The sequence below is a fragment of the Otolemur garnettii genome, unplaced genomic scaffold, assembly GCF_000181295.1.
Source record: "Otolemur garnettii isolate 467f Iridium unplaced genomic scaffold, OtoGar3 scaffold00115, whole genome shotgun sequence".
NCBI lineage: Eukaryota > Metazoa > Chordata > Mammalia > Primates > Galagidae > Otolemur > Otolemur garnettii.
Genome location: NW_003852510.1, coordinates 3,444,829 through 3,457,143, shown reverse-complemented (window position 1 = coordinate 3,457,143; position 12,315 = coordinate 3,444,829). Strand labels below are relative to the sequence as shown.

At 37.3% G+C, this 12,315-nt stretch overlaps 1 protein-coding gene across 4 annotated transcripts in view; it reads left to right on the top strand.

Moving 5' to 3' along the window:
* The window catches only part of GPHN (gephyrin), a 642,655-nt gene that overhangs the window by 518,700 nt on the left and 111,640 nt on the right, over positions 1 to 12,315 (top strand). For all 4 annotated transcript variants that reach the window (XM_023517593.1, XM_023517595.1, XM_023517592.1 and 1 more), the window contains one exon: positions 10,621 to 10,758. In XM_023517593.1, the coding sequence (XP_023373361.1) occupies positions 10,621 to 10,758 (138 nt within the window). The remainder of the gene's footprint in view (positions 1 to 10,620; positions 10,759 to 12,315) is intronic.

The window sequence follows — 12,315 nt, the reverse complement described above, 5'->3', positions numbered from 1 at the left end:
AATCTCCAACTCCTGGGCTCAAGTGAGTCTCCTGCCTCAGCCTCCCAAGTAGCTGGGACTACAGGCGCCCACCACAACGCCTGGCCATTTTTTTTTGGTTGCAGCCATCATTGTTGTTTAGTGGGCCAGGCTGGGGATTCAAACCCACCACCTTAGGTGTATGTGGCTGGTGCCTTAGCCGCTTGAGCCACAGGCGCCAAGCCTGCTATTAGTATTTAACTCTTTCTTTGATGATGATGATCATAAGTGAACCTATATTCTCTTTGGACTGGTATAGTCTTTTTAAAGATTATAACTGCTGCTTAGAAAATAGGAAATCTGAGTAGCATTTTCAGTCCTCGTGTCTGGACTGAACCAGAAAATATAAAAGAGACAAATTAAGTTTTATTTATGGACATCTAGGCTTACTAGAGAAACCTCTAGCATCAGTTTGTGGCCACTTTAGTATAGCTTTAATCCTATATCTCTACTCAGAAAATTAAACCCATTGCAGAGGAATAGGTTTAATTTAGGTGTTATAATAATTCAGCCTGTCACTCTTAGCTCACAGTATCTAGACTACCTCCCCTACCTCTTAGTGACTTTACTATTGTTAATTTAGTAAATATTTCCTTGAACACTGTGATCATCTCAGTTGGTTGTTTGGTATGTTTTATAGTATGCATGACTTTAATGGAGCTAAAATTCTCACAGATTCTCTTTGTGACCCTTTCTATTCTAGCTATCAGAATATATGGCCACAGCATAGTTTTTGCTTTACAGGAAACTACTTTCTCTATCCAAAAATAGCATTTTTTCATTAAAACCTTTTTACATTTTTAAAAATGTCTTGTTCCTTCTTTTCCTGTTTCTACCCACCTGGTGTTTATGGGTTACTGCCTGCTAGGCCGTAACTCACCTTGCCTTCCACAGGCAAAAGTTCATGACTTTTTTCTCTTCAGACTTATATGCTGGATGCTGAATCAAGAAGAGGGCCAAGGTCCTTTTCCTGCTGATTTAGTTTTCCAGTGGCCCAAGACAGTAAGAAGTGCTTTGTGTTTATAACTTACAAAAAAAAGAAGTCAAAGGCAATGATTCTTCAACTCTTTGAAGCTTACATTTTAAAACTCCCTGTAAATTACTGATGTCAATATGTTAAAGTAGTTGAAATAGTCTTTATTTTAAAAATGGAAACAAAAAAATCAAGTGTAACGATTTGCTTACCATATTTCTTTTGGAAATGTATGACTTCTAAAAATAGGCTGCCCCACACCATTCTTTGCAAGGCCTCTGTGAGAAACCCTGAGCTGTATGTTTAAGTGAGCTTAAGTCTACAGTTGCTAGTACTTCCCTGGGTATGTCCCTGATATTGGCCTTGGAGCATTGTTTGTCCACTTTTGATGTGGAAATTGGGGCACTAGAACTCCTACATAATGATTTTTTCAAAATTATTTTAGCTACAATCTTTCCTTAAACAGAATTTTATATGGGCACATAATCATCTCGCGTGTGGTGAGGGACACAAGAGAGCCTGATGTGTTGACAGTACTCTTTAGTTGTTCCTTCTACAGGGACAGCAGCTGCTGTCTACTTAATTCATTTTAATCTTTTGTGGAGAAAGTGACAAATCCCCTTTTTCTCATATTTACAGGACCAAGTCAGCTCTTCTTTATTGGTGAAGTAGCTAACTACTTGTGATGTGTGATTTGATCATAAGTGGGAAGAAGTTTCTTGGCACACAAAAGGTGTCAGTAAACATTTGTTGGAAACTCACACACACGCATGCACATATATCCCTACCTGCTAATGTGCCAGAAAATTAAAATACTCCTTTTTTGAGACATTCCTTTAAGTAAACTTATACAGTAGAACCTCTGTAAGCTGACCATCCAAGAGACTATAACAAACTGGTCAAAATACAGATATGGACTAGGCCTATTGTATTGATATGTACATGTACTATGTACTTTACTTTCTTGAACAGCTTTTATTAGCAAATAGCATATGTAGTCATATATAATCAAAACATGGTAAAATCATATATACAGTATCATACAAAATCAATACCTTTGCTGTTGTCTCATCATTTAATCATTCTTTCTGAAGAAAGAATGGCTTTCTCGGTGGCGCCCATAGCTCAATGGGTAGGGTGCTGACCACATACACCGAGGCTGGTGGGTTCCAGCCCAGCCCAGGCCAGCTAAAAAAACAATGGCAACAAAAAAATAGCCAGGCATTGTGGCGGACACCTGTAGTCCCAGCTACTTGGGAGGCTAAGGCAAGAGAATCACTTGAGCCAAGAGTTTAAGGTTAAGGTTGTTGTGAGCTGTGATGCCATAGCACTCTACCTAGAACAACATAGTGAGACTCTGTCTCAAAAAAAAAAAGAATGGCTTTCTGGCTATACCCCTCAGCACACAGCTGGGCATTTTTCCACAGCAAACAACTTCAACTGCATTATCAGATGCCTGACATCCTCTTCTTTTGCAGTCTCTGCAATTTCTGTGTCATCCTCACTTGCTTCTTCCACTTCATCAGCTGCTTCATGCACTTTTACACTGGTTTATACTTTACTCAATGTCACTTGGAAAATTGCTTCTGGGTCAGTCCCATTAAATGTTGCCGCCTCATCATCCATTGCAGCAAAACCTTCAAAATCTCCTTTGAATTCTTTGTCAGGGGAGAAGGACTGTCTGATGGGGCTAAAACATCATGCTCTTGGGTCTTGACAAATCCAACTTTCTTGAAACACTTCTGTATTGTTTCTGGATGAACTTTATTCCAAGCAGAACTGATCCAGAGGACAGCATTCAGATAGTTAACTGATGCAGAAGATAAAGTTGCTTCCACAGGTGGACCACGTGTTTGTGTTTTAGTAATGACCCACTGCAGCAGCTGGACTCAGTTCTGCATTGTAAATGTTCTAATGATGCTTGGTCAAGAGGTTGGATTTTTGAGGTCATGTTTGGTGGCAAAAATTTCCTTGTTAATATTTGTGAGATGATTCATTTGCAGTGGCCAGAACAGTTGTCTGTTGTCAGTAGAATAAACCATTTTTTTCTTCTTCATTTCTCCGTTGATACCCCTTAACCACTTCTCAAATAGGGCGCCAGTAATTCATGCACATTGTTTGATCTCCAAATGACGGAAGGTCTTTGAGCTTCAGGTTCTTGAACTCACATGGCTTTCCCAATTTACCAGTCACCAAGGGCTTTAGTTTCTCTCTTGTTGAGCCTAGTGCAAAGCAGAGTAGTGAAATGTTCTTTGAAAAGCTTTGACTCTTAACCTTTTTCACCCATTGTGATGAGGCTTCTTTCAGGCATTGCCTTGAAAAAAGTTCACACTTGTTAGTGTTAAAGGTCCATCATCATCTTTGAAGCCTCTGACAAAATCCAGGAACTTTTTGATGAACTCTACCGCAATTTCTACTGAAACTTCCTTGGATTCACCACACAAAACTTCCTGGGAGATTTCATGTTATAATTTAAATTTCTCGAGCCAACCACTTAATGCTTGGAAATCTGCCACCCTGAATTCCTATGCAAGTTTTTTAGCAACTTCTTGGATCAGCCTGGAGATCCAGGCATTAACTGCCAGCATTTGTTTGAACCAGGTTAATGTGTCTTCATTGATTTTATTGAGGGAAGTTTTCCTCTTTTTCTGCTTTAAGTCTCTACTTTCCTTACCATATCTCTCCAGGTACTCATACCTAACATTTTTGAATGTTACTAACTGTGATCTTGCTAACACCAAAATGTTCTGCCATCTTTCTTTGACTGCTGCTTTCCAGAAAATGTAGATCAACCTTTTCCTTCAGTGTCAGCCCTGTGAGTCCTTTCCTTTGGGCCATTATGTCTCAGTTAACTATAAAATTTTTCAGTAATTTTCGGATGTACCTACAATTCAGAATAGTCCTTAACAGCAAAAAAGAAAAAAAAAAAAATCTTCTGTAACATGTGATGAACAATAGCACAATAGGCCTAATCCACTATGTGGCAATAATAAGACATGAAAAAAAGAACTTAAACTAAAGAAAACATAATTCAGGGTGGTACCTGTGGCTCAATGAGTAGGGTGCCAGCCCCATATACTGAGGGTGGCGGGTTTGAACCCAGTCCCAGCCAAACTGTAACCAAAAAATAGCCAGGCGTTATGGTGGGTGCCTGTAGTCCCAGCCTCTCGGGAGGCTGAGGCAAGAGAATTGCCTAAGCCCAAGAGCTGGGGGTTGCTGTGACCTGTGACGCAACAGTACTCTACCAGGGGCAGCAAAGTGAGACTCTGTCTCTAAAAAAAGAAAACAAAACATAATACAACTAAGGGGCAAAGCCTATACCTTCTACCCACCTTAGTCTAGAGTGACCTCAGCTGGTCAAGTTATAGAGGGTAAATTAATATTGTATGTCACAGCTCAAGTGGTCAAGATATAACTTAGAAAAGTAGTCAATATATTGAAGTCAGTCTTCCAGTGAGCACATGTGGTACACGTCTGGTCTATGAAAATTAGGTCAACTTAAGGAGATGGTGGTCAGTTATGGAGTTTCTACTGTATATCCAAAGCCCCTGTGTTAACATGCAAATGGTTTAGCCAGGGACCAATATTAACCCATTAGCATCAAACTATGTTAATTTGTTCAGTTTAGCCATTTCAAATATATACACTCTGAAAACATCATTTTGTATACCATAGATGTGTGTAGTTTTATTTGTTAGTTAAAAATAGATTTGAAAATGTTTATATGTTAGGTCTATAAAGGATTGTGAATTATTTGTCTGGTGAGATAGTCACTTTGTGACAGTTTTTAAATATTCAAGAAGCTTAGAGTAGTAAAGGGGCAAAGCAGAAAGCACCACTTGGCTTTTTGCTTCCTAACTTTGGGCTCTATTTAAAAGATCTGCCATTCACACATACTTCAAATATTTACTGAAGTATTTATTTCCTACTTTAAGGAAGGCACTCTTCTAAAAACATGGCAAAGGATACAAAGATTAATAAGAGAAAGGCTTTGCCTTCAGTGAGTTTATAATCTACTAATGGGGTAAGGCAAATATTTAAATATCTTCTCTACAAGGTGAAGAGTGATTGGTGCCAGAAGAGAAATATCAACAAGATACAAAATTATTTTAGAGATGGAGAGATTATTCCTGCCTCCTAGATATCCACACTACAATTTCCAAACAACAACAACAAAAATAAATAAGAACTACCAATCTCAATTGTTAGAGAACCATCAAGAGGTTTAAAATCCTCTTGCTCTTATTTATTTGTTTTCATGTCTTTCCTTTCTGATGAACTATAACGTTCTTTATGGCAGGATGTATCTTACTTTTAGTATCCTGAGTTCCTAACTGTGGCTGGCTCATAAAATGCACTCAGTAAATATTTGTTGGTCCAATACTCTCAGTAAATATTTGTTGGATGGATGTATGTATCACTGATAATGAAACTTGCTATTTAATAAGTAAACTTTGGCCAGGCACAGTGGCTCATGCCTGTAATCCCAGCACTTTGATAGGCTGAGGTAGGAGAATCACTTGAGGCTGGGAGTTGAAAACATATCAAGATCCCACCTCTACAGAACATTTTTCAAAATTAGCCAGGCGTGGCGGCATGGACCTATGTCCTAGCTACTCTGGAAACTAAGGCAGTAAGATCACTTGAACCTGAGGGTTTGTGGCTGCAGTAGTTATGATCATGCCACTGTACTCTAGCCTGGGCAACAGAGCAAGACTCTGTCTCTAGGGCGGGTGCCTGTGGCTCAAGGAGTAGGGCCCCGGTTCCATATACCAGAGGTGGTGGGTTCAAACCCAGCCCTGGCCAAAAAACTGCAAAAGAAAAAAGACCCTGTCTCTAAAAAATAAATTAATTAATTAAAACCCCTTTCCTATTCGATTACAAACCACATTCAAAAAATTAAATTCTATACTACTAAAAAAAATGGAGTTTTCACCTCACAAACTGAACATAATTTAAAAGGACAGCTTTCATAAGATTATAAACAATTTGCACCATAAAGAAAGCACAGAGAAAGTCAGGTCTGAGACCTAGGAAGTTGAATAAAAAGCAGAAGCACCTATGTCTGTCATTCTCCCCACTTGTACTAATTGTGGCAGTATGTTTTATGATATTCTGCTGACTAGGTTCTCCAAACCTCAGTGAAAGTGAGATATAAATAAATTTACATTTTAATTTAAAGTGAAGGATATAGAGCAGAGAGATAGAATTTGATGGAAAGGCTTCATGGAGGAAAAGCAATGTTCATTTCTCTCTGCTACTCTGTGACTTGCCCTCATTGTGTGGGAATTGGGACCAATGGTTAGGAGAACAGGGTATGCTTTGAGAATTTAGCAAAACAGAGTCAAAGACATTGTGTGTGGGAGAGCAGATATGCTAGATTTTATATTGTTTAGAATCAGATATTTCAAGTTAATAGAAAATTCTTTATGTCAGAGGAAATAGTGCCCAAATTTTCAAATATTCTAGCTATGTAAATATTCAGGGAGAAATCAGTGTAAACATCATAGATAATTCACAGGAGGCAATGTATATTATTGTTATTTTCACAAATGTTTTCTTAAGAAAAATCCTAGAAAATGAAGTTAGCCATAGAATCACTGGATACTTTGCTAAACATACCCCACAGAAATATTCCAAATCTGTAAAAGTTTTACTGCTTTATTCCTATCTCTTTAAGTAGAAAAACTTCTCTTCTTTACAACCTATGTGTCAGATAATGCAAAACTCAGATATGCACTTCACTGAGAGGCCATCTCTTTATTGATGATAAAGAGAAAAAAAAGCTATGGATAGTAATGCTGTGGTTTATCACATGCTATACAAAACTAATATAAACTTCCTTTTTTTGATCCACATAATTAAATTATAAACAAATTGCAAAATCCAGACAATAAGAATGGCTCCCCTAATCATTCCTCTTTGCTTGATTTCACTGGGAAACTAGCCTAGTGCCTCCCTCTCAGGAGTCCTTGGGCCCCTGTTATTAGCCCAAAATCTTAGATTAGATAAGTTAACTTTCTTTCATTGACCATGACTTTATAGTGAATAGTATATAGGCATTCTGTCTACGTAGTTCCACGTGAGAGAAAGGAAAAATGAATGTTTAGAATAATGGTGAAGGAGCTCAGGGAATTGTACCTCAAAATATGACTCCTTAGCATAAAGAGTAGTTTGAATCAAAAGCCCTTAGAAATCAAGAAGCATTGGAATGGGCTCCCCCTCTATCTGCACAAAACCAGGTGGACCCATCAAAGAGAACAGTTAATTGCCTTTCCTTCCCCTCCCTGTTATCTCAATATATTGCAAGAAATCATATCAAGAATACAACCAGACCAGGTCTAACCCATTTTAAAGAAATACCTGCATCTCTGGTTAATTTCCAAAGAGAATCATTTACAAGCCAGTCTGTTTCCCCTATCCATTCATTCTTCCATGTATACATTTATCTTTCCTAATAACCATTTATTGCCCCTGAACAGAATTACCTATATTCCTAATCTCTCCCTTCTTTTTAAGAGGGCATATAAACTTCTAGACCCCATTGAAATATTGGGTAATCACTCTGTGATTCTCCCCATGTGCATGGCAAATAAATTTATCATCTCTTTCTCATTACAAATAAAAATAAATGGTAAATCATAAATATTGCTTTTTTAAGTGTTTCTATTCAAAACCTACAATTTTGAATAGAAAATGTTATTCTAATTTAGTACTAAATAATCTTGAAGCTTTGAAAATCTTGTGATTTTGAGCATCCATAAGGAAGTATTATATTAGGAGTATAAACAACTTTATATATTGTTTTCTTTAGGTACTTATGAGAATGTCTTTAGTCATAGAATAGAAACCTTTTGGGCAGTGTTTTGAGTCAATTCAGTGAATATGTAGTAGCTACTGGGGTGGGATAGAAGTTGTAACTTTAATAAGATGCAATGACCAGAAACTTACAATCTTCTGAAGGACATATATGATCATTATAAAGTGGTTTGCAGCTTATTTATCTCATAATCAAAAACCTGGAGGCAGGTCATCCAGAGCTAGTACAGCAGCTCTACTTTTCATCAGAAACTTGGGCCCTTTTTTATCTTCTCATATTTCTAACCCTGTGTTTGTTTGCATCCTTATGGTTGAAAAATGGCTACAGTACCTCCCAGTATCCATTCTGTTCCAGGTTGAAAGAAGGTAGAACTCTAAGGCAAAAAATATTTTCCTCTTAAAGCCTCTTTATCTCCTTATCATTTTATGTGTAATAGGAAGCCTGCCACAGGGACTTCTTCCTGTATTTCACTGGCCAGAATATATCATAAGGCCACTTCTGGCTGCAAAGTAGCTAGAGAAGGAGATTGTGGATAGCACTTAGTGCTGCCGAGCAACAATGTTAGCAGGTACTCCTTTTTCTGTTTACCTATCCCAAGGAAAAGGCCATGTTATTTATGCATGAAGATATAGTACTCCAAAAAGTCTCTTTTCATCATCGAATGATCCATTTATTAATTCAACAAGTACTTACCTTTTGTCAGCTAATATGTGCTAGATAACTATTCTATATACTGGAGATAGCAACAGTGAACAAAAAAGACAAAGATGTTATTCTCATGGAGCCTACTAAGAAGATGAAGGCTATAACAAATAAATATAAACATTTACATATTATAGATATAGCTATGAATATACATATGTATGTATATTTTATGTACATATACATACACGCACAGTATATATCCATGAAGAAAAGTAAAGTAGGATAAGTAGGAAATAAAGAGTGAGACAAGTATTATTCCATAGAGATTGTTCAAAACAGTCCTCTCTGAGCGAATTCCTGAAAGAAGTGAAGGATAGATGGAGCTATAATAGCTGAGGAAGAGTAGTCCAAGCAGAGGATACATTGCAGAAAGTACAGAGGCTCTGAGAAGAGATGTATGATTAAGAAAAAACAAGGAACTAGTATAACTAGAGTATAGTAAACAAGGAAGGAAATGTTAGGAGATAAGAATAGCAGAAGCCATAGTATGCTGGGCCTAATAGGAGACATCAAAGATTTTACTATAAATAAATAAATAGATTTTACTATAAGTGACATAGACGTAGTTGGAGGGTTATGAGCAGAAATTAACACAATAGAACTTACAATGTAAAAGGATCACTGTAATGTATGGAGAATAGATTGTAGTATGACAAGGGTAGAAGCAGGGAAGCCAGTTAGGAGGCTGTTCAATTTCCCAGGAAATTAATGATGTTTGTGGTTCCAACTATTATAGTAGTAATAGTGGAAATGATGAGTAATGATCAGATTCTAGGTAAGTTTCAAAGGTAGTTTAAATACACAGTGTCCCTAAAGTTCATGTGCAATTTAAAATATTAAAATATTAAATATTAAAAACAATTTTTTTGAGACAGAGTCTCACTACATCACCCTGGATAGAGTGCTGTGGTGTCACAGTTCACAGCAACCTCAAACTCCTGGGCTTAAGCTGTTCTCTTGCCTCAGCCTCCCAAGCAGCTGGGACTACAGGCACCCGCCACAGCACTTGGCTGTTTCTTCGCTGCAATTGTCATTGTTGTTTAGCAGGCCTGGGCCGGGTTCAAACCTGCCAGCTTGGGTGTATGTGGCTGGCAACCTACCCACTGAGCCACAGGCACCACCTAAATATTAAAATACTTTAAACTGCATAAGAACTTTAGGGACACCCTATATAAGACAAGAATCAAAGGTATCTCCAAAGTTTTGGCTTAATAACTACAAGAATGGAGTTGGCTGTTTACTGAGATGGGAGTTAGAAGAGAATAAGACATCATATGGTAGGATTGGAGGGTAGGGAATCAAGAGGGTTTTTTTTTTTTGTTTGTTTGTTTTGTTTTGTTTTTGGTTATTTTAGGTATGAGTTGCCTGTTATATATCCAAGTGCATGTTGGATGATTACAAGGCTGGAAATGTATATTATCTACTATCTAGAAATATTGGATGATATAAAAATCTAGAGTTTAAGGTAGAGGTTAAGATTGGAGGTATAAAGTTAATAGTTTTAGTGTATGAGTGATATTAATGCCATGGGACTAGGTCACACAAAAAAATAGCTAAATAATCCTACTTTATGACCTTTATCAGAAGAAAGAAAATTCTATAAGAAATGCTAAGGAAATTCAAGTTTAAGAACTTCATTTTGCTAGTCTACTAAGTGTCTAAAGTGTAGTATAGTGGTTGAGGACATGAACTCTAAGGCCCAGACTACCTAAGTTTGAATCCTGGCTATTCTGTTATTAGCTCTGTTATTTAGGTAAAAATGTATAAACTCCCTAAGCCTCTCTTTCTTTGTACATAAATAAGGACAGTAATGGTGCCCCACTATAAGGTCATTGTAAAGATTAATCACTTAATTTAGAACAATGCCTTGTTAGCCAATATCATCATTACATTTCACCAAGTTTTGACATAATGTAACATTGCAAGCTTGATTTAATGCTCTACCATAGCAGGCTCTATTTTGGAGGCAGAAAAAACAATTGTTCATCTACTGATCTTCATTTGGGGACATCTGAAATTAGGAGCTGTTGATACTGCTAAGTCATTACCATGTTTTGATCAGTGTTTCAGCATCATATTCTTAGTTAATTATCTTTCTGTTTAGGTCATAGTGCTGTTGATATCACCAAGGTGGCTAGAAGACACCGCATGTCTCCTTTTCCTCTGACATCTATGGACAAAGCCTTTATCACAGTCCTGGAGATGACTCCGGTGCTTGGGACAGAAATCATCAATTACCGAGGTACTGTTATTTTTCCATGGCCCTTTCTTTCTTTTCTTCATTTTTTTCCAAATAAAGCTCATAAAACATTAACACAGTTTTCCTTAAAGACAAAGATTATTAATCATAATCACAATTGTCATCATTCTTTTTGTTTCTTATTTCAACTCTACTGTAGGATCAGCCTTAACAGTATACACCATAAATCAAACACCCATAAAACTTGCTTTTCATACAAAATGGAAGAAAGTCAGCTATATTTCTGCTCTCCATCAAAATACAGATGCTCTTGACCAAAGAGAGGATTATCAACCCTGAGGAAAATATTAACTCGAAGTGTATCTCTTGTCTTTTCTGTCAGAAATGGAAAATAACAAATGTATCTTGTAATCATGTTTTCCAATTATGGGAAATATGCATTTAAATGTAAAAACTACATCAGTTTATCCATGGATTACTAAGCAGTCAGTCTGATCTCAGCTTTTCTGCTTCACCTCTCTTTTCATATTCTATTCTTAATCATGAGAACATTTTGTAGAAAAACAGTGGGAATGTAGTGTTCCCCCAGTAGTATGTTTTTGTTTCTATTCTTCTTCTTTTTTTTTTTTTTAGAGACAGAGTCTCATTTTGTCGCCCTTGGTAGAGTGCTGTGACGTCACAGCTCACAGCAACCTCCAGCTCTTGGGCATTGGTGATTCTCTTGCCTCAGCCTCCCGAATAGCAGGCTCCCACCACAACGCCTGGCTATTTTTTGTTACAGTTTGGCCAAGATCGGGTTTGAACCCCACCCTTGGTGTATGGGGCCAGTGCCCTACTCACCGAGCCACAGGCGCCACCCTCTGTTCTTATTTTAGACAAAGTCTCACTTTGTTGTCCAGGGTAGAATGCTATGGAGTCAGCCTAGCTTGCAGCAACCTCAAACTCCTGGGTTCAAACAATCCTCCTGCCTCAGCCTTCAAAGTAGTTGGGTCTACAGTCTGCTGCCACAACTTCCAGCTAATTTTCCTTTTTTAGGTAGAGATAGAGTCTCACTCTTGCTCAGGCTGATCTTGAACTCCTGAGCTCAAGGGATCCTCCCACTTCAGCTAGGATTGCTAGGATTACAGGTGTAAGCCACCATGGCCTACTCAGTAGTTTGTTTTTAATTAATTCCATTTCTTGGGGGTAGGGGGAGAGAATAAGGAACATTTCAGGAATTTATGTATCATCTTTGCACAAGGGAAAAACTTCCATTTCTAAAAATTAAGCATAGGACTTATATTTAGACATCTAGTCACAGAAGCCTTTTGAGACCAAACCAAAAAAAGAAGTTGTATTTAGTGCAGTCTGAATAAAATATAGTTTCCTAATTGCCTTTGTTATATAGAAAGAAATAACATCAGAATTTTATAAATAAAAGACTTTATTCATGGAATCACAAAATATTCAAACTATAATGAACATTGAAAACATTTATACTAACAGCCTAATTTTTCTGTAAGGAAACTCAGAGTCAGAAAAGGAGAAAAGAAATAGGATAAAGGTTTCAAGATTTAACATTCTTCTTTTACTTACTGCTCTTCTTTTATTTTTTTTTTT